This window comes from Pogona vitticeps, chromosome 7 (genome assembly GCF_051106095.1).
Source record: "Pogona vitticeps strain Pit_001003342236 chromosome 7, PviZW2.1, whole genome shotgun sequence".
NCBI classification, from domain to species: Eukaryota; Metazoa; Chordata; class Lepidosauria; order Squamata; family Agamidae; genus Pogona; species Pogona vitticeps.
Genome location: NC_135789.1, coordinates 23652550 through 23674266, shown reverse-complemented (window position 1 = coordinate 23674266; position 21717 = coordinate 23652550). Strand labels below are relative to the sequence as shown.

General features: G+C 46.1%; 1 protein-coding gene across 2 annotated transcripts in view; it reads right to left on the bottom strand.

Moving 5' to 3' along the window:
- NOS2 (nitric oxide synthase 2) overlaps nt 1-21717 on the bottom strand; it is a 44593-nt gene that overhangs the window by 8593 nt on the left and 14283 nt on the right. For both annotated transcript variants that reach the window (XM_078379343.1, XM_072978314.2), the window contains 17 exons: nt 21182-21341; nt 20613-20704; nt 20382-20523; nt 18332-18471; nt 16918-17092; nt 16676-16777; nt 16029-16223; nt 15101-15183; nt 13108-13252; nt 10718-10822; nt 9088-9137; nt 8020-8194; nt 6821-6953; nt 5465-5543; nt 4497-4675; nt 2696-2859; nt 1577-1787 (listed from right to left, as the gene is read on the bottom strand). In XM_078379343.1, the coding sequence (XP_078235469.1) occupies nt 1577-1787; nt 2696-2859; nt 4497-4675; nt 5465-5543; nt 6821-6953; nt 8020-8194; nt 9088-9137; nt 10718-10822; nt 13108-13252; nt 15101-15183; nt 16029-16223; nt 16676-16777; nt 16918-17092; nt 18332-18471; nt 20382-20523; nt 20613-20704; nt 21182-21341 (2330 nt within the window). The remainder of the gene's footprint in view (nt 1-1576; nt 1788-2695; nt 2860-4496; nt 4676-5464; nt 5544-6820; nt 6954-8019; nt 8195-9087; nt 9138-10717; nt 10823-13107; nt 13253-15100; nt 15184-16028; nt 16224-16675; nt 16778-16917; nt 17093-18331; nt 18472-20381; nt 20524-20612; nt 20705-21181; nt 21342-21717) is intronic.

Sequence of the window (21717 nt, the reverse complement as noted above, 5' to 3'; positions counted from 1 at the left end):
ATGTCCTGCACTCTGGGATGATGGAGAACAGATCCTGCCCCTCCTCTGTAGGACCACCTTTCAAGTCTTTGAAGAGTGGTATAAAATGTATACTGTATGATAAAATGCATGTAAATTTTTAGGTCGATTCTCCCCCCCCCCCTGCACCCTGCTGATGATTATTACAGTGGGCTCTTGACTTGAGAACCTAATCCGTATTGGAAGGCGGTTCTCAAGTCAAAAAGTCTGTAAGTCAAGTCTCCATTGACCTACAGTGCATTGAAAACCGATTAATCCCGTAACAGGCCGTTTTTGTTCCATTTTGGTATTTTTCTGGTCTGTAAGTCAAATCTCAGTCTGCAAGTCAAACCTAAATTTTGTGGCCCGAGAAGTCTGTAACTCAAAAAGTCTGTAAGTCAAGCCGTCTGTAAGTCAAGGGTCCACTGTATTACAGAAACAAATGGAATGGAGGAATGGGGTTATGAAGGAACACCCCAAACTACCATGGATTGAAAATAAACTCATCCAGCCAATTCTAGCCTCTGTGATTGTAGAATGATAATTCAGACTCACAGGGCTGAATTTTCTGCCTTTGGGGAAAAAATCCCTGCATGTAGACATCTAGCATGTCAGGGGGAAAGGGCCTCAGCCGCTTATGCCGTGTGGCTGTGGCCACTCTGCTGTAGAACACCCGCCTCTCGGAGGCCCCGCAGGCGTTGGGTTTGACCTTTCCTCCACGTGGGAACCTGGCTCCTCGGCCATGGTTTTCAGGACCGATAAGATGACAGCTTCTTGAGCTCTGTCCGTGGTCTTTGCCACCATCTACACACCCACGGGCACATCACCGTGGGGACTGGACCCTAGAGTGTCGGGGGTCTTCCACACCTCTCCTGCCACCCCTGAGGGCCGTGGGCTCGCCAGCTGAGGGATTCTGGGAGTTGTAGTCAAAAGAGAAACCTTCTCAGCTCTAGAGACAGGAATCCCTATTTTACGGGGCCACAGAGCCAGAGGTTAAGAGTTCAATTCCCCACTGGGCCTCCTGACATGGGGGGGGGGGGACTCCATGATCCATAAGATCTGCAGTTCTAAGAGGATGATGACGATGACGATTCAAAAACACCAGACACGGTCAATCAAAATCATAAAAGCATTGACTGGTATTCTATAACAGATACAAGTTTTAAACAAAAAACTAAGTATCTGTTAAATATGGACGCAGGATGTAGGCTGTTCCTAACATTGCCGTTTTTTTGTAGCTCTGTTGGTGTGATATCTGAGATCTGCAACCGCTTATAGTACTGCGTGAAATTTCTTGATATTGTTCCCACAGCCCCGATGACAACGGGGACCCCTGATGTGTGTTTCATCCCCAAGAGAGATGTTTCAATGGCCAGGTCTCTGTCCTTGGTTTCTTTTTCCAATTCTTTTTCAACTCTGGCATCCCCTGGAATGGCCATGTCAAGGATCCGGACCTTTCTTTGCTTTATCACTGCTATGTCTGGGATCATCATCGTCATCATTTTCCAAACATGGCCAAGGATTCTTCTTCCAGACATGGCATCTCACCGGGGGGAAGGGGGAATGACACATCCATTACCTCTAGTCCTGTAGGTCACCACAGCGACCGTCAGATGAAGCTCCCTGGGTTCCAGATCTGGGGAAGAACTGATGGAGTAATACCGGGGTTTCAGCAGCGGCAGCTGGGAGAGCAAAAAAGCCGTCGAGACCTGGACGGAAGGGAACTCCTCCAAGACCTCCGGGATGGTGGGGCTGTTAGAAAACTTCCACCGGTTGTACTCTTCCAAGCTCTACCAGGCAAAATAAAAACACATGGAGAACCACATGATGCATGGATGGTGAAGAATGGACCCCCTTCACAAACATGACAGAAGATCTCCCCTTTGAGGAAGATGTCAGCCTCTCTCTCTTTCTCTCCAGCCCCCTAAACTGATATTCCGGCATCTCTCAGAAGCATTTATACCCAACATTGCAGATAGTTTTCTGGACTTAGTACCAAAGAAAAGCCATTTAAGACTTGAAAGCCTAAGGCAAGTGGCCAATTTCATCCCTCCCATAAGGCTAAATAGAAAATAAAACATTTTTAAAGCTGTCTTAGAAAGGGAAAGAACATGTAATGACTAGTTGATTATATCTTCCCTGTTCAGGCCAGTCCTTCCTCTTCCTGAGTCCCTGAGTCATCTCATTAACTATAGATTTAATAGAGGATATCCTACAGAGGATAAAGTGGATCCTGTGATTTTTCTGTAACCAGATTGCACGTGTGTTTGCTTATGAGTATCACAAAAATTTTCTATCTCTTGGCATGCAGGAAGATTTTTCTTTGGGACCAGTCTTGGCACAGTATAAAATAAAGAGAACTCATTTATGAATAAAGGAAGGAAGATGATTTCTTATATGTGTGTTCAAATCTAAAGACTAAATTACAATAGCTGCAGTATGTGGTTGTCTGGCCTTTTAAAAACCAGAAGCACCGAATGGTTTGCTCGCATGTTTTTGATCCATCCAATCAGTCCTTCTGGTCTTGCTGCGTGTGTCAGCATAGCCTCCCGCTGCAAACAACTCAATGAAAAAAGTACTTCTTGTCTTGCTCTCGCGCCGCAGGAATTGAATTTTACTAGGGTTAATGGATTCTAAACAGGCTGTCGGTACATGTCGAAAGGATGTGTCTGGACAGGAAGGTTGCTGCGAAACTTACATGACTTAAGAGCTCAAGTCTCTGCTTCTCACTTCCTTCTTTCGCCAGCTGAGACAGCATCCTGAGAAACTGCTGTGATGGAGGAGTAGTGATGTCCAGGAAGTGACTCAAGGCCTGAGCAAAGGTGCAAGCTGGAAACTTCTGGTCAGTGGTCCAGTAACCACCTGGAATCGAAGAGGAAATGGATTGGGGAGGGGGGGGGAGGAGAGAAATTAAATAAAACTTCCAAAAGAGGAAATCGACGGACGAGTGTCTTCACACAGCTCGGAAGGGGAGCAATAAATAGCCTTGACAGTTTTCCTGCCTCAGTGGGGGTCATTTCCAGGCTTCTGTTGACCTCCGCTGCTAGTTTTGCAGTCTATTTCAACCAAAAAAGGAACTGTATGATTATTCCCCTGCTTTGTTTTAAGGGGCTACATATTCATCTGGGTGGGTCAGTTCTTTCCTAGAAAATACAGATAGATGGATATTTTAAACCCTTCTTAAACTGTTCCAACATTGTTCTGAGACACGATGGGGTGGGCTGGGGGTATTACTCAGGGCTTGGAAAAGGGGGTTTTCATGGTCCGCAGAAAATATTCAGTCAGGACACTGACTAGGGAGTTTGAGCGGGGTGGTGGGGGTGGTGGGGTAAGTAGCCTCTCGAGTCAGGGATTCTGGGAGCTGAGACCTGTTTGGACCAGCCCAATTTATTTTGCTACCTGAGGCACCCCATGCCATCTCTTCAAGACAATATGGAACCGACTAAATTATTTCTGGAACAACAGGAAGTGTGTGTGTGTGTGTGTGTGTGTGTGTGTGTGTGTGTGTGTGTGTGTGTGTGTGTGTGTGTGTGTGTGTGTGTGTGTGTGTGTGTGTGTGTGTGTGTGTGTGTGTGTGTGTGTGTGTGTGTGTGTGTGTGTGTGTGTGTGTGTGTGTGTGTGTGAGAGCCTCGAAAACAGCTCACCCCATTCCTAGCAGGAAAAATGCAATCACAATGGCCAAAATCCTTTTACTTCGCTTGTAAGTTGCACTAGAGTAGACACATTGAATCAGTGGGCATCTGGTGAGTCAACTCCTCTTTAAGCTCCATTGATTTAAAGGGGGTCTGTGACTTACTTTGGCGCAGTAAGTTGCATATAAAGTAGGCCCATTTGAATCACTGGAATTTATGGAGGGGTAGACTCACTAAATCCCTATTGATTCACTAAGCCTTTTCTACTGCAGTTTATTACATGGAACAGCAGAATTTTGACCAATAAATTAAACAGCTAACAATTTGCACCCCCTTTTATGACACCCAGAATTTGCTGCCTAAGGTAGCCAATTCTACTCAATCGGCCTAATAATAGGGCCAGCCCTGTCCTTTGATCTCTGCTTGGCTCCTCTTTGCATTACAACCCATTAAATCCCTCAACGTCATTTGCGAATCACCCCTGGGTCATCCAAACAGCAGGTCTTTTCTAGAGCTAATGGCTCTTAATTGTCCATTCTAGACCATCTTTGGCATTATGGCCGGGACAGCTTGCAACGGCTATCTTGTGAAAACTCTCTATCTAGCTCAGAGGGAACCGAAAAGCCTCAAGAGAAGTTTCTGGGGTTTCACTCTCAGCGCCCCCAGAGCCTGTCAATCATGTTTTGCATAGTGTCAAGCGTATCCTGCCTATGGCAAGATATTTTAGTGGAAGGAGGGTATTAAAGGTAGAACATAAAAGCAACAAGTTCTGTTCTTCTGTTGCATTATAACTTGGTTCAAAGGCCATTCGCTCTATCTAAAGACAAGGAAAGATCAAGAGATAAGATATAGGTTAAAATTACTTACGCTCACTACGCGTTTCCAGCCGAATGATCTCATCGGACGACGGAGCATCCGCCACCCGAGCCAGGATGGCCTCGACGAGGGCTTTCTGGTTGCTGGGGAAGATCCCGATGTGGTCCCCAGGGAGATACTTGGCTTCGTCCTTCCTCTCACAGGAAAGCTTAATTAGGATGGTAGCTCGCCTGAATCGGAAAGGGAAACACAGGGTGGTTTTTTTTCAAAAGCAGCCCTCCTGGGATGCGCTGGATGAAGCCATCAGGTGGGACCCACGTCAAGCTTCTGGCAGGGAAAACGACTGGCCGCCCCCACCCCCCGGTTTCTTTGATCTGGAGAAAAACCTCTTGACTCTCTTGGCCCTTTCTGGGAACCTTGATCCCAGCCACAATGGCCAAACCTCCCTTCCCATCCTTGACCAAATCCTTTAGAATTTAGTCCAACCTGGGGAGGAGAAGGTAGCACCCTTTAAATATCTGAGCAGCCACAGAGAGCAGAGCTGATTCCTTGATGGTTCCCCCCCTCAACTCACAAGGATGGACAGGAACGAACGGGGGGGGGGGGGAACTGGAGAGATCCGGGCTAAGCAAGTGTTTGAAAATATTATCTTTTCAGATACCAGCTCCGAGACCCACCAGGAGAATGTTGGCGGGGGGATTTTATACACGTTTGACCTCTCTCTCTATTATTATTATATATATAACAATAGGCAATTACATTTACTATATTTTAACACTGTTGAGTTAGAAAGCATAACAGGGACGCTTTGTAACCAAGTAAAAACCAAGAGGGTTTGGGGTGTGTTCTGTTTGTTTGTTTGTTTGTTTGCATTGAAAGAAACTGCACGCATACTGGATCAGAGAGATTAACTGCAGAAGTCCACGTGACCTCCGTAACAGGTTAATTTTTTTTAAGTAACTAAAAGTCGTTAAGTCTAGACTCTAGAGGTAAACACAAGACTGCTTAGAGGATAATACCTGGATTTTGCTGTTTGCAGATTCGCTCGGAAGATGAGATTCATCGGCACAACGTGTTTTCCATGGATGTCGCTGAGAGCTGTAGGGAAAAGCGAGATATATTTATATGTCTGTATGTCTATCTTGAGACAGACAGACAGACAGACAGACAGACAGACAGACAGACAGACAGACAGACAGACAGACAGACAGACAGACAGACATTGTATTTGTGTGCCATCAAGTCAATTCTGACCTATGGGAACCCTTTGCTTGATTTTCCAGATAGAGAATACTCAGAATTCGTTGATCTTTCTCTTCTTCTGGGGGGTGGGATCCCTGGGACTCTTGTGCAGCTGGCCCAAGGCCACCCAGGCTGGCTCTTCTTCCTGAAGCCATGGTGGGGGAATTGAACTCCCAGCCTCTGGTTCCACAGCCAGAGACCTCAACTATTGAGATATAGAGCCAGCTAGTGATATACTGTATATATTTTCCCACAGCTAATCAAAGCTCAGAACATCACAAATGAAGCCTTTGCTTCAGTTATAGTTCACCATTAGGGGAGCTGTAAGAGTTTAATATTCACATCAAAATGTCACAACATGGAATCCGTGTGCAAACGAGATCCGGGGGAAATCATCACATCAGAGATTAAGGAGATCATATCCAAAAGTATATTGTGATGATCTACCGTTTCAAGCAATAAAGCTTGTTCTGCTCTGTTCAGTATTCAAAAGTCTGGCTCAGGGCTCCAGTTTATCCTACTCACAAGGATCCTAACCCGGGGGAATTGGGGGACTCTTAGTTTTGGGTCCATGTGTATGTACATGAACTTGCTGCAGGTTTTAGTCTGAACTTTACAGATGCTTTCCAAGGTGCTGAAATCCTGACTCTAATATTCTTCATGCCTTTAGGTCAGCGATAAGCCTTGGTCTTTAGCTGCTCTTGTGTAATGGGAGAGAACAACGTTCCCAAGGCGTTATGAAAATCATCAACACCAAAAATGCTGCTTTCCATATTATTATTTTCACCACTAATTTTTAATGCTTTCTAGTAATTCTACTATTCATCCCCTGCTTTGTTTGCTTACTTCACTGTTACTCTCACGGTACTGTAAAAACAAGAGTGGACAATCTTTTATAGTTTATAGTTTATATATACTGAGGGGAGGATAGTGGGCCTCAGGAAGACGAAGGGAAATTTTGCTGTGTTTATAGGGGGCCTTAGCACCCGAGGTCTCCCCAAAGGGAGCTTTTTTACAGATTTTATACACACACACACACACACACACACACACAAACAAATTGGGATGCAAACAATAATATTTAAAGCAACGACCAGCGCATTGCATTGCAAGAGGAGGGCAGAAGAAGGTACCTCTCCTCAAATCCAGGGGCTGAGCATCGTACACGATCCGAAAATCTTTTGGTTCCCAGGTTTCTTTGCATGTATAGGTTTTGGGTAACTGAATCCGGTGCTTCCCGCGGATCTCAAAGATTTGACAGGCGGCCTTTTCGAACAAGGAGGAAAGAGAGCAAGGGAGAGAAAAAGATAACAGTTGTGAAAAGTGGCAGGCTGTAGGTCCTTAAACCTTTAGGTTACTGTACGTAACTTAATTCATTACTCGTAACCCTTAAAGCCAACTTTTTCTGGGTCTTTAAACCTGACGGTGAGGGTCTGAGCTGCAGGTTTGTCGGTTCATTGAATAGATACATGCAGTGGTAAGCTTTCCTTCCATGAGACAAGCTGGCAGCCCATATTATCAGTTGAACGTTCGCACCCTCCACAACCGACAATCCATACCCTCCACAGGGAATGACTGCATGCAGACGAGACCCCCAAGGCCATCTAGTCCAACCCCACCATAATCGAAGGCTGTCGTTTAGGTCGCCAGCCGGCCATGCCCAGAAAGTGGAAGGAATGAGTGGCAAGTCCCCTAAAACTCGTTACGCAGAATAACGATTGCGCTGTATAAGGTAATTACATCTCAAAAGGAACATAAAGGGTGGGATTCAAATTACTTTACTGGCATGAAAAATCATGCTTTCAATTTCTTTTAAAAAAATCAGCCTCAATTTAAAGGGCCATTTTCAAAAGCTTTACTTATTTATTTATTGATATTCATTATATTATTTTAAGTTTTACCCAGTGTCTTACCAATCTTGCTGTGCAGATATCAAAATCTCAGAAATAAAATATTTTACAAAGTGTGTTTTTTTTTACCCCTAAATTCCAGCCACATGGTCTTTGTGAAAATTTCATTCCAGCTTGGTTGAGTTTTTCCACTTCTCTGGTCTGTAACCACTGGTGTCTCCTGCCCCTCCACACTATGACTATATAAATTCCAGAAACTGTGGAACCTGGGAGGTTCAGGGCCACGAGGCTAGCAAATCCACTGCGGGGTTTAATCCAAACTTTACACCTGCCATCTAAAGTGTGGAAACTATTTTGAGGGTTTGGAGAGCTCCTGTAAAGTTCAGGCTAAAATCCGGACCGGATTTTACTGACCCACTGAAGTCACTAGCTTCCACACTGCCCAGAAAACGTGGTGCCCCATGGCTCTTGTAGTTGATTACCTTGAAGGCCGTGACCGCCCAGGCCCGGAAAGCTTCTTCCTGCCCATTGAGTTCATCCCCTTCACCCATGGAGGTCACCGGAGACGCCCCCAGCTGCGTCAGCTTTTGGTAAACAGCCCGAGCGAAGGCACAGAACTCTGGATACATGCTTGAACCCAAGCCAAAGACTGCAAACCTGTTCCAAGGGAAGAATCGCATTGAGAAACTCTCTCTCGGAGAAATTATCAAAAGATATAACACCCAAAGGTGGTTAAGTGGTTCGGGAAACTAAGCACCTGCAAAAGAGATCAATAGCCACTCAAACACCAGATGGGATATGGGTACAATAAGCTTAACACTGTACTGCTTCGGAATAGCTTTTTCCTCTACTTTAAATAAACAATTAATTAATAAAGAAGCAATTTATTTAAATGGTTGTAGCTTTATCTAAACAAATGATTACTAATCTGAGAACTATTTAAATAGCTGTAGCTTTAAATAAACAAGGCGTGAATAAAGAAACTAAATAGTTGCAGATTCGAATGTCCAATTTATTAATAAAGAACGAAGTTGTTTAAATAGTGGCAGGGCGGAAGGTACAATGTATTAATAAATAACTTATTTAAACAGTTGGAGCTTTAAGCAATTAATTAATTAATTAAGAATTTATTTAAAGAGTGGGAGTGTTAAATAAGCGACCTAATTTTTTTTTTAATCTGGAGATTTCTTCCACGATATCATCCTGGGATATTTAGTATTTCTAATATTCATGAGTTGTACCCAGAGCGAAGTGCCAGGGAAACCAAACCAAATCCTGCCAGCTTCATTCAACTTATGTTACAGCTGGCATAACACGAACACATGAGCACAACTGGCACACTGACGTGCTTATAGCGCATGGATTTCCTGCAACTGGATTCTGGCCTCCCGGAAAGGCAGCTTGTAGCAACATGCTATGCCAGTCACCCCTGACATTGCGCCAGCTTTCTGCATTCTCACAAAGATCTGTGGGCACCCCATGATGTCAGAACAGGAAAGGCCAGGACGATCCAGACCTTGCGGTCAAGGACAAGATCCCAAAATGCTCACCTGAATGGGTTGCTCAGCTTCTTCATCGATAGGAGAGCATTCTGTAACGTCTGGAAGTGAAAGAAGGAGAATCGTCAAGAGATGCTTGTTAATTTTATTCCTATCCTGACTTTTTTTTTCTCAGAAAAGGGAGCAACGATGACATGACATTTTAGGTCCTAGAACTGCAGAACTGGAAGAGGCCCTATGGACCCTCAAGTCAAGGAGACTAGTGGGGAATCGAACTCGCAACCTCCAGCTCTGCAGTTAAATGCCTAAGGCACTGAGCAATCCAGCAGTTTCATATACAAATAAAATCACGATAAATTACAGTACAATACAGCCCCTGTATTTGTGGGGTTTTTATCCGCGGTTTCACTTATCCACGATCTGAAAGTATTTAAAATATTAAAAGAAAAAAAACACCCCAGAAATACATCTCTCCATGGTGTGATTACCAAACCTGGCCACTAGAGGGAGCTAGAGACCATGTTATGGGTAAAGTTCACCATTATCCACAGTCTTCGGCATCAGCTGGAGGGGCTTGAAACTGATGCCTCCTGGATAACGGGAGTCCTATTGTACTAAAATTAAATTAAATCTATGCCAATATTTTAAAGATACTGATAAAAACTAGTTTGTAGAACAAGGAAGTATACTGCAGTCACCACCCCAAAGAGCGAGAAAGGAAAGATTTAGCTTGAGCACGGATCGGGGTTGGGCTAGTTCACACTCACGGTGCGCGTGCCATAAAACAGCTCATCCTGGACTGTCTCACAAGCAATTCCAAATTTGGTCTGTTTCCTCCATCTGTCCGCCCCTGATCACACCCTGAAACTCATTTCCCACCAGGTAAATTTGTTTCCCAAAGAAAACCTGCTTTAAAAGGAAGGGTTTTCTTGCCCATTGACAGAGGAGAACAGAAAGGAGAGTAAACTAGCCTTACTTGGGAGGGAGTTCCGGAGCCTGGGAGCCACCACCGGAAAGGCCGTCTCTCCTGAACCTCACCAAACAGGTCTCTGAGCCGGCAAGGGCCAAGAAGAGACCCTCCCTTGAAGGTCTCAAAATCCCAGGGAGGACGGTCTTTGTTCTAACCCTATAAAGCCCTAAAGATCTAGGGTTGAAGCTGATTCAAGGACCGCCACTCCCTTTATGAGTGTTAAAATAATCAGGGGAGGCCTTTCTCTCAGTCCCATCATCTTCACTGGTGCGTTTGATGGGGATTCAGGAGAAGGGCCTTCTCGGCGGCTGCTCCCAGAGACTCTGGAACTCCCTGCCACTGGAGGCCAGCCTGGCCCCCTCTTTGCCATCCTTCCGCAAGCAGCTAAAAGGCCTTTCTTTTGAGGCCAGCTTTCCCCTCAGACACTAGTTGACTTTAGTTGGGTTTTTTTCCCCCCAAATGGATGGTTGTGCCTTACGGCTTGGAATGCGTTTCTGGTTTGGCTGTTGCTTGCCGCCTTTCTGTGCGGTCTTGGTTTCATCCTTTTTAGTGTTCGTATATTTCTGTTTAAAGCTTCTAAATATTGGGTTTTCCGTGAGTCCTTTTTTAAGGAGAAAGCTGGGACAAAAAATACTGTATAAACGAATAAATAAAATAAATATATGGGGAAAACCGGTCCTTCCAAAGCCCTAAAGCCTGGACTTCAGTTACCTTTCCGTTGCTTGGGGAGTCCCCATTTCCAAAAGTGCTGGTGACGACTAGGACGAGAGTCTCTTTCTCCAAGTCCGCTAGATTGTAATCCTCCATACAGACGACCTAGAAAAAGGAGATTTTCTCAGAATTGACCAGAGGTGGAACGAGGAAGGAGAGAAACGTGCAACTCAGCCTGCCTTATCTATTTCGAAATCTTCTCCAATATGTGGGGCCCTTCTGATTTTCTGAGAACCATTCCCATCATCCTTGACCACAAGCCTGGATGAGGCCGATGGGACATGTAGTCCCTTTAAATGGGGAACTCTGTTGTTCTTTTTTGTTCTTGTTCTTTAAAAATGATTTCCAATGCTACTGATTCAGTACTGTAGGAGCCCAGTATCCACGGAGGATTGGTTCCAAGCCCCCACTGTGGATACTGAAAAACGCAGATCAAAGTGAACGCTATTTTTATAGCAAACGTTATACAAAGGATGGTCTCTGGCTCCCTCTAGTGGCCAGTTCTGGTAATGACATGGTGGAAATATATATTTCTAAGATTTTTCTTTTAATATTCTTAATATTTTCAGAGTGCGGATGAGTGAATCCGCAGATAAAGGGGTCCTGCTATTTCAGACCGTTTTAATCATTTTTAAATATTATTTTTTGAAGCTGCATCTGGTGTGTGTTTGTTTGTTGTGTCTCTCTGTGTTATAAATTTATGCTGTAAGCTCCCTTGTTTCCTGCAAAGACAGGCGGAAAATAAATTAATTAAATAGAAATAAAATAAATTTGGACAGTGCCAAGATAAAGATGAAGGGGCAGGGAACCAGTGGCTCCCCAGATATTCTTGGACAATAAATCCCAATCTCCCTGACTATTGGCTATGGCTGATGGGAAACGGAGTCCCACGAAAAGATCAGAGACATCTTTCAGAGAAGTGGCCGTGTTAGTCTATCTGGTGGCAGTGGGAACAAAAGAAGAGTGTGGGGCGCCTTTAAGCCCTTTCACCAGGAGAAAGGAGGCATAAAAATAAAATAAATAACATAAAATACAGTGGGGTCTTGACTTGAGAACCTAATCCGTATTGGAAGGCGGTTCTCAAGTCAAAAAGTCTGTAAGTCAAGTCTCCATTGACCTACAGTGCATTGAAAACCGATTAATCCCGTAACAGGCCGTTTTTGTTCCATTTTGGTTTTTTTCTGGTCTGTAAGTCAAATCTCAGTCTGCAAGTCAAACCTAAATTTTGCGGCCAGAGAAGTCTGTAACTCAAAAAGTCTGTAAGTCAAGCCGTCTGTAAGTCAAGGGTCCACTGTAAACATAAGTAACAGTAGCAGATTTATTTCATGGATTGCAGCATCCTTTCTCAGATACACCATCTCCAGTCATTTCCCCTGTTCTGGGGTTACTCAGAAAGTGATCTGTTTTTCTGAAGCAAGAAGGTCCACCATGGTAGAGAACTTTCCTCGAAAGGTAGCTCCACAGATTGGCAAAGTACCGCATTTTTTTGTCCGTGTATAAGACGACCCACACTTTTCCAACCCCAAATAAGAAAATTTGATCGCTTGCTTTCCCCTTCCTAAGGTCGCTGCTTTCCCCCCCCCCCACTTCCATGAAAGCAGGATCAAAGGGCTGTGGAAGTGGAGGGGGAAAGCAGCGACCTTAGGAAGTGGAGGGGGAAAGCAGAGACCTTAGGAAGTGGAGGGGGAAAGCAGCGACCTTAGGAAGTGGAGGGGGAAAGCAGCGACCTTAGGAAGTGGAGGGGGAAAGCAGCGACCTTAGGAAGTGGAGGGGGAAAGCAGCGACCTTAGGAAGTGGAGGGGGAAAGCAGCGACCTTAGGAAGTGGAGGGGGAAAGCAGCGACCTTAGGAAGTGGAGGGGGAAAGCAGCGACCTTAGGAAGTGGAGGGGGAAAGCAGCGACCTTAGGAAGTGGAGGGGGGAAGCAGCGACCTTAGGAAGTGGAGGGGGGAAGCAGTGACCCTAGGAAGTGGAGGGGGAAAGCAGCAACCTTAGGAAGTGGAGGGGGAAAGCAGTGATGAAAGGGCTGCAGGATCAAAGGGCTGCGATCCTGCAGCGCTTTGATCCCTTCTCCCTTATTTCTGTGTATGACAACCCTCAATTTTTAGCCTAAAGATTTTAGATAAAAGTATCATCTTATACACAGGAAAAATATGGGAACTTTTTGGGACCCCAACACCTATGATATCCAAGCTAGGTGAGGAAGGATTCTGGGATGTGTAGTCCAGTTCTGATGCTTCTTGCCTGTTCCTGCTGTGCAAAGCCAGTGGCCAAGACAATCAGACCGAGTGTCTGGTAAAGTTCTTATATGCTCCCTCTTCCGCTTTGCTTTTATTTTTTTTTAAAGAAAGTTAATTAATCTTCATAAGGAGGTCAACTCCAAGACTCTTACCTTGGTTTTGAAGGCACAGTTGAACAGATCACCCAGCTGGTGGGCCAGTGTTTCCGACTTTCCTGTTTCAGTAGCATATAAGACCGTAACAGGCACTCGGAGAGCCATGGCGCGCTGGCTGAGGATGGACGCAAACAGCACAGCCCTGGGGAAAAAGGAGGAAGCCATGACTTCCCTATCTTTGTGGTTCCCGACAGTTGCTGTTAATGAAAATGATTTAGCCATAGGGCAGAGCCTTGTCTGCATCAAGTTTGCAGAACGTGTTGTGGTGCATCATCACAAATCCCTGGCAAGGTGCCACCAGGGTACCTCGGTGGCACCGTCTGGTCATGCACTGGATGCTACGAAACAGGCATGTCTCGTCCGTTAGTTCTAGCAAAGTTAGACGAGTCTGATGAGAACGCCAATGAGATTCCAATCACTGCTTTTCAGTCCTGTTTATCCGGGATGCTGCCACGTCTTTGGGCCTGGGTCCCCGAATCCAAGCCTTTGGTACCGAGTCCCGGGTCCCTCTTAAAAATAAGCTTTTTTTCCCCCCCAGAAAAAAAAGGTAAGAGCTGGGCAGATTCCAAGTTGTGAGCCGAGTTTGTATTTCGACCCAACCCGTGTGGTTGTCTTTAAGCACAACCCAGTCCAGTCGGCGGCCGGAGATCATTCTCATCCGGGACCCCTCTAGCTGGGGCCTGCTGTTCAAAGCCCAGCGTGAGAGACGTCTTGCTCCCGGGCCAAAGGGCTCCCCGTCCCGCAGGGCTTAGCATTTTCATCCATGCGGGCCAGCAGGGGCTTCTCCAACAGGCGGTAGCTTTCCGGGGTATCAGATGGGGGATCCCCAGCTTCATCCGTCTACTTAAAAACCCCTGAATACCAGGATTAAACGCTCTGCCCGAGAAGCATGGCCTCCGTCGCTGAAATGACACCCCAGGATTGCCCAAAACTCCCCTGCCTTGAAGGAGAACAAGAAATAGCTACGGAGAATTTCAAAACTGTCCTTTCAAAAATGAGTTAAAGCTGTGCGTTGCTTAGCCTGGATGTTTTCGTTTAAGGGCTACACTTTCAGTCTTCTATCCCACACGGCCGACTTCCGTCAAGAGTAGGGGATGATGGGAAATAAACTCCCCCCAAAAAATAACTTTTCTGAGCTGGGCAAACTACACCCTCCTCCTGGCCACCTGGCTAAATGCCGGGGCAGAACCCGATCCTTCCAGGAACGTCTGTGGACGCTTGATGGCTCGAGGAACCCGGGCTCCAGTTGGTAGCCAAGATGTGTTTCATTCCTAAGCTACATTTCCATCTTACCATTCCCTCAATGAGCTCAAGGTGGGACCCACGGCTTTTCTACCTCCTCATTCATCGACACGACAACCCTCCAAGGTAGGCCTCGGAGTGAATCGCCGAGTCACCCGATGAGTCGGCAGAGCAGAACGGAGAACTGCAAAGTGCCCGGCCGAAATACTAATTACACCTCATACTTTTTTTTTCCTGAGCAGGTCCTTCAGCCAGCCCTGGGTTTGAAATAGTGTCAAATGATGTGCTGAATTTCCTTTGGCATCCAGCTATCCAGGAGCAGCACAGCGATGGCAATTCGGAAGAGGCCAGGCGCTCCTCACGGCGATCTCCGTGGCCCAACCTCCCAACCACACACAAAGAAGAGTCCAAAAATACAGAGGGTTGGATACGCTGATATCCATAAATTCAGGAGCAGGTCTTTGGGGAAGTTAACGGCTCTTACTAACCAATTCCAAACAACCTACCAGGACTTTACATTATAACCGGGGAAACGTTGCCAGCATATTCGGGAAAATCTTTTTCCCTCTCAAGTATTGTAGGGAGGATTTGCATCAAAGGTCAGATGGAAGCACAAGAATGAAGGCGGGAGAGGTCAAAGTCCTTCCTATACAGAAGGTCCCAGCACGTTGACCCTGTGAGCCCCAGCACCACTACACCCCAGTGAACGAGTGGGCAGCCAGAACGGGACAACATCCTTAGCACTTACTTGGCCCAAGTGCGGAATTTGACCTCCCTTTTTCTGGGCTTCCGTTTCTCGTCCTTCCAGACGTGCGTTTTCCAGGCCTCCACCTTGGGAAAAATTGTGAGTTGGGGGTTTATTAAATATTTTTAGGGTTAAGGTCACCATAATGCAGTCTCTCAACTTCCTTGCAGCCTCGCCATGGACTCAGAGGAGGAGATGCTGTGCAGTTTCTCCTTCCCCTTTTTTTCACAGAACTTGGAAAACTGTATTTTTTTGGCGGGGTGGGTAGTGGAGTGGTCATTTTTCCAAGCTTTCTGCCCCCCTCCCCCTTCCCGCTGGCTTCATACCCTCCTCCCTGCTTTAGGATTTGAAAAACCTCTAATTTCCCTGTCATCTTTTGTCCATTTAGGAAGTCTGGAAGACTTTGGTCACTTCTTAGACAATAGAAGGGCAGATCTGACAAATCTTGGGAGGTATTTTCTCCCCTAAGCTTCCATGGACCAAATAGATCATCCAAAATGCCCCAAAATACCAACCCAACCCAACCACCCTCCCTTCCACTTTTTTGAAACAGTGCCATTTGGGTGTAATAAATGTTGCAGGGGACATTTGTAAGCCAAAAACAAGCCGAGCTACCCAGTCCCAGAGCCCACCCCCAGACGAAAGGAAAGGTAAACCACTTCTGACTATTCTCTAGTCAGAAATTCTGAAAAGGTCTGCCATACATCTGAATGGACTTCATGGCATATGGTTGTTGTTGTTACTAATGGCCTGTTTCAATCGTCATCATCCTCTTAGAACTGCCCAGCTGGAAGAGAGTGTCTACGGAGCATCGGCCCTGGTACCGGAGGCCCCATGGGGGGAATCAAACTCCCAACCTCTGGCTCCCCAACCAATAGGGTTTGCATCCTGGCTCCCATCGACGCCCAATCCCTGCCCAGTTTCTGCTCACCTGGTAATAATAGAAAGGCGACAGGATGTAATTCAGCATCTCCTGGTGGAAGACGGGCGTGAGGCTGCCGGAGATGGGGGGCACCAGCCAGACCCAGTCCGCCGGACACCCTCCGCGAATCCGGTATTCGTTCTGCATGTATTTCATGAACGACTCGGTGGCCGAATGGTGGTCCATGATGGTGATGTTTCGTTTCTGGGAGAGTCATGGAAACGTCCGGTCAAGGCTTGGAAAAGTTACTTTTTTGAAGCTCAATCCCACGACTAGTGCCAATGAGCGTGTAGAACAACAACAACCAATGAACCCATTGCCATAGAAGGCATCAAGGTGTGTGTCAATTCCATGGAGTGAATGGGTCTCCTCTACTTTAGAGTGCCCAGTGGATCTAGGGCTCCGGACTACCAAGCCTAGGATTCTCTATTGGCTCCCAAGACCTGGGAGTAAAGTGAGCCCAGCCAGTCCGGTATTATGGGGGCTCCGCTCCAGTTTTTAGTCCGAACCTTACAGGAGCGATCTAAAATACAACCCATTCAATAGCTTCTGTGGCTTCAGATTAAATCCTGGAGCAGGTTTGCCTCCCCCCACAGAATTACAGTCACGAGTTTGAATCTCAGAGACCCTGTTCCTTCTCTTCTCCTCTCGCTTACCTGAAAGCTGTGCAAGACGGCGACATTCACCTCAATTACCGCTTTGTCTTTCCACAGGGAGGAGATTCGGTTTGTTTCCAGGCCCATCCGTCTCCCCACATCCTGCAAACAAAGCCAAGATCCTGGGTTTCAAACACTGGGGTCAAGCTAGCCCACCCTCCATTTATGGGAACAGTGTGATGACACGGAATAGTCACTAACATTCTAACTCATGCTGGTTGAACGACTTGGGGACAGATTACCTGAAGGACATTGTAGCGCTGTGTATCGCAGAAGTCCCGCACCCCAATCTCGGTCCCCATGTACCAGCCATTAAAAGGACAAGCTGGGAATTCCAACCCTCCGACTTCAAGAAGCATGTTAGAGACGGCCGGGAGTGCGTACCACTTCAAGTCCAGTTCCTCAAACCACTCGTAGCTGTCAAAAAAAGAAAAAAATCAGACGGCATTCTCTTAATCCTTTTTTCCCCCGCTGCATACAAGCTGTCAAAGTTGGTTTGTTATTTCTCCACTTATTGCTGCTTCTCCACTTACGGGTTCACATATTATACAACACTGTATTACGCGGTGAAGTATATAATTTGGAGCTGTCTGTTGCTTTATAATTGGTGTTGATTGTGATTGTATTCTCGCCACTTAACGGAGATGAAATGTTTTCCTATTACATTGTTAATTGCTGGAGTGTGATCTCTGGCTGCAGAACCAGAGGTTGGGAGTTTGATTCCCCACTAGGCCTCCTGGATAGGAGCCAGGACGGCATGATGATTCTATAGCCTCCTAAATAGTTCATAAATCCCTGTGAAATGAATTCAATATATGCAAATAAGACGCTCCAAGTGAAAAGAAGAAAGATGGGTGCTTGGAAAAATTTCTTAAACAATCTTTGCTTGTTGCTTTTATGAGGAACAAATATATTGAGATAACGGGGAATGTTTTTTGTAACCTGCTAACTTAATTTGAACAATCGTCTGTACGATCCTAAATTACAAAACAAAGAGTAAGTGTTGGTGAAACTTGGGAAAGTTATATTTTCCCGCCCACCCCTACCCCCGGGAAAATTCTGGACCCTGCACTCCCTAAAAGTAACTCTTCTAGGCTCAGAGCGCCACGTCTAAGCACCCGTGGGCCCCTTGCTTCATTGCTCCGCAGAACCAGGGGCTGGCTGCCCTCGTTGAAAAAATGGTGGTTTGGATTAAGCCAGAATTCCTGGTTCTTTCCAAACTCCCAACCTCTGGCTCTGCAGCCAGATGCTCCAAACCACTGAGCTACCCAACTGGGCGTTCTCCAACAAGCATGGGGAATCAATTAGAACAATGGCCCAACCGAGGTGCAGGATTTGAGCCCTGTGGGTTCATTCGTAGTGCAAGGTGTTCTTATCCTCTTCTTTTGCAGTCATATTTTTGGTGGGGATGAAATCAGAAAGCAAGCAACCAAGCCAAGAAAACAGGCAGTTTTTTGCCGAAATAGAAGGCCGGGAGGCCAGGCAGAGTTCTGCTCACAGATTCCTAATTTAATTTCACCCCAGCCAAAGGGGGACGGAGCCCTCCCAGTCCACGGAGCAGCAGCGAACTGTTTGGCTTCAAATTGACCTCATGCCAGTCTGAGAAAGGGGGGGACGGCAGCTCTGGATGCTGTCATCCCGTGCCAAGGGCCTTACGTGGGATGCTCAATCGGTACTTCGAGGACAAGTTCTGGAGGCAGTTCAAATAGCTCCGGATCCTGGCCGTCGACTTGGAGGACGAGTGGAACCACATCAAAGCGCCCGTATTTGGGCTTCCAACCAAGCTGGACGCAAAGCTGGGAGACGAGAAAGAAATAATGTGATTATTATCGGACTTTTTTCACTCTCTCCCTCTGTCTCATTTGGGGAGGGAGAATTTTCACTCCTAGGGAATTTCTGGGGACCCTTTGGGGCAGATTATTTTTCTTGCTCCTTCTACTTCTTTTTAAAGGCTACCTCAGAGGGGTTGCCCCTCTGTAAGACGGAGAAGCCATAACGAAAAGTCTTGGCCACAAGACTTTTCCTTATGGCTTCTCTGTCTTACAGAGGGGCAAATTTTATTTGTCATAAGGTTTCGCAGATAGCAATCGGCAGAAAAGCTTCGGATTTTCCGAATTTAGGGACTATAGGCCTGAGAAGTCTGCAGGGGTTTCCTCAGCACTCCAAAATCCCAGTCCTTCCAGGGGTGTGTAATCATGGTTAGCTGAGATTGAATAGCTTCTCCCAAAAATGGCTGGAGAGTGAGGAAAAACCAAGGGCGAGCTAAGGTCCCTGGGACATACAAGGCATGATGGGCCTGAGAGGCACTCTGTACCAAGCATAAGAGGCAGAGAGACTACTAAATCCATAATGCCTTACACGGCCCATAAAATTTAGCCTCACTTAGCCGCATCTTCCGTCTTCATCATAACAAAGAGAAGCCATTGTTCTCAACTGGATGTGATGACAGAGGACTGAAAGGACTGGGGGTTCCTTCATAAAGTCACTGAAGTCAGTAAGAAACACAGCCTGGAAATGAATGTTAAGAAAACTAAGTTCGCATGACACATAAAGATCCAGTTGAAAATACAGTAGGACAATAGGATCTTTGGGGAATCACTTCCAAGCCCCCCTGCAGATGCCAAAAACTGTGGATAATAGTGGATCCTATAAATAACATTAATTCTAGTTCCTTCTAGTGGCCAGGTCTGGCAATTACATCATAGACATAAATATCTCTAGGTTTTTCATGTAAAATTATTAATTTTTTCAGACCGTGGATAAGTAATACTGTGGATACCAATCCTACGGACATGAGATGTCCTACTGTAAGGAACATGTTGGCAGTATAAATAAAAATAAAATAAAAATTGAACAGTGGAGTCATAGCCTGGCCACAGAGGTCAGAGTAACAATGAGCCAGAGTGGGCTTGCTGAAGATTAAGAATTTAATACATCAGAAAAATGGTTTTGAGAATGTGCACTGTACAATGCTCAATACAGTAGGGGCCCCTTATCTGCAGAATCAGTATCTGCAGATGCACTTATTCAAAATCTGAAAGTATTAAAAATATTAAAAGAAAAATCCTAGAAATATATATTTCTAATGATGAAGTTCCTGAAACTAGCCACTCGATGGAGCCAAAGACTCCTATACATGCTAGGTATATACATGTATATACAGTGGTGCCTCGCTTGACGACGATAATGCGTTCCAGCAAAACTGCTGTACAACAAAATCGTCGTCAAGTGAAAGTAAAAAACCCATTAGAATGCATTAAAAACCGGTTAATGCGTTCTAATGGGCAAAATACCTCACCATCCAGTGAAGATCCTCCATAGGGTGGCCATTTTCTGGTGCCTGTAATGGGAGGAATCCATCCTTAACATAGCAGGGAGCTATTTGGCACAGCGGGGAACCATTTTGAACCCCGATGATCAGCTGTTTTCTGATCATCGTTAAGCAAAAAATCAGTTCCCGAAGCAGGGAACCGATCATCGTCAAGCATTTTTTTTTCCTATTTAAACATCATTTTGCGATCACGAAAGCAATCGCAAAAACATCGTCGTGAAACAATTTCATCATGGAGCAGGGTAATCGTTAAGTGGCCCACCACTGTACATGTTTTTCAGCATCCGGGGGGGGGGGTTTGGAACCGATTCCCCATGGATACAGGGGGTCCTACTCTAACTTGGTCCTTAATCATTGCTGCTCTTTGGTCTATACCTGCGTGAACTCCACGTTGGTTGGATCGCCTATGATGGAGCCGTCTGGCATCTGGTAGCCTGCATATCGGATGAGCTGGCTGTTCCATATCCGGAAGTCATGTCTCCCGTCGGTCCTCTGGGGAAACACGGTGATGGTCGACCTGTTTCGAAAGGCAGGGTGAATGAACAACAGCCTCATTCCAGAAAGCATTCAAGGAAGCCACGAAAGATGCAAGGAAGCAACCCCTACCTTATGTTCCCTCCATTGGTGGCGTATTCCACATGACGACAGATGTGTTCAAACATTTCCTTAGGAGTGGCACAGCTCCGGGCATCAAAGACCTAAAGGGTGTCCATTTGGGAGCAAGAACAGGGCTGTTAGTCAACTACCCCTCTATTTTTCTGCCTGCCTAAGCTTTGGGACTTCCTAGAGACCCACCTCCTGGCTCCCACCAATGCAATATTGAAGTGAGCAATGTGTGGCCAAGGGGGGGTGCCCCACATGGGTCTGCCCCCAGCATTCATGGGGTTCCCTCCATTAGCTTGCTAAACACAAATTGTAAATAGCAAAGAGCAAAGCCTCTTGGGTCTGGATTTTGCCTGACTAGATGCCAACTGATACCTTACAGATGACCCGTCATAAGAATGCTAAAATTCCTTAACTCTAACAGCATGTGATTCTCATGCAAAGGTTTTTCCCCACGTTGTGTAGCTTGTTTTCGAGACCCTTCAAAGCTCAACCTTCCAGATGTTCTTTGGGCAAAACCTGCTTAACAAGAAAAAAAAGCAGCAAGTAGAGGAAACGGAGAGACTAGCCACCTGTAAGTTCGACCACTGGATCCTGCCGATGCATCGCGGGGCGTTTCTCCACGCCTGCTTCGTGGCAAAGACCAGCTCCTCCCGGGTCAGCTGGTAGGTTCCGGTTGTTTCGATCTCTTGAGCCACCGCTTCCAGACGTGCCTGGTGATCTAATTTGGGCCTACAGGAAAAGGAAGCAGCAGCCACGGTGAACCGTGAACAACACCTGGGACAGATGTAATGCACAGCAGCCGTTTACAAAAGCATCCTGGGGCTGCGTTGCCCAGATTGGGGAGGGGGGTTTCCACCCAGATGCCACTCAGGAAATATGATTTTCGGCTTGGGGCCCACTGGAGAAAGGCAGAGGAAGAGGAGGAGAGATGACAAGGGAGAAGACACAACTTTTTTTACATTTTGTGCTGCTTTTTTGTACTGTGAATAAGCTGAGGACACTTTGCAGATTTTCTTTCGAAAGAAAGACAGAAAGAGAGAAAGAAAGAAAGAAACAGAAGGAAGGAAGGAAGGAAGGAAGGAAGGAAGGAAGGAAGGAAGGAAGG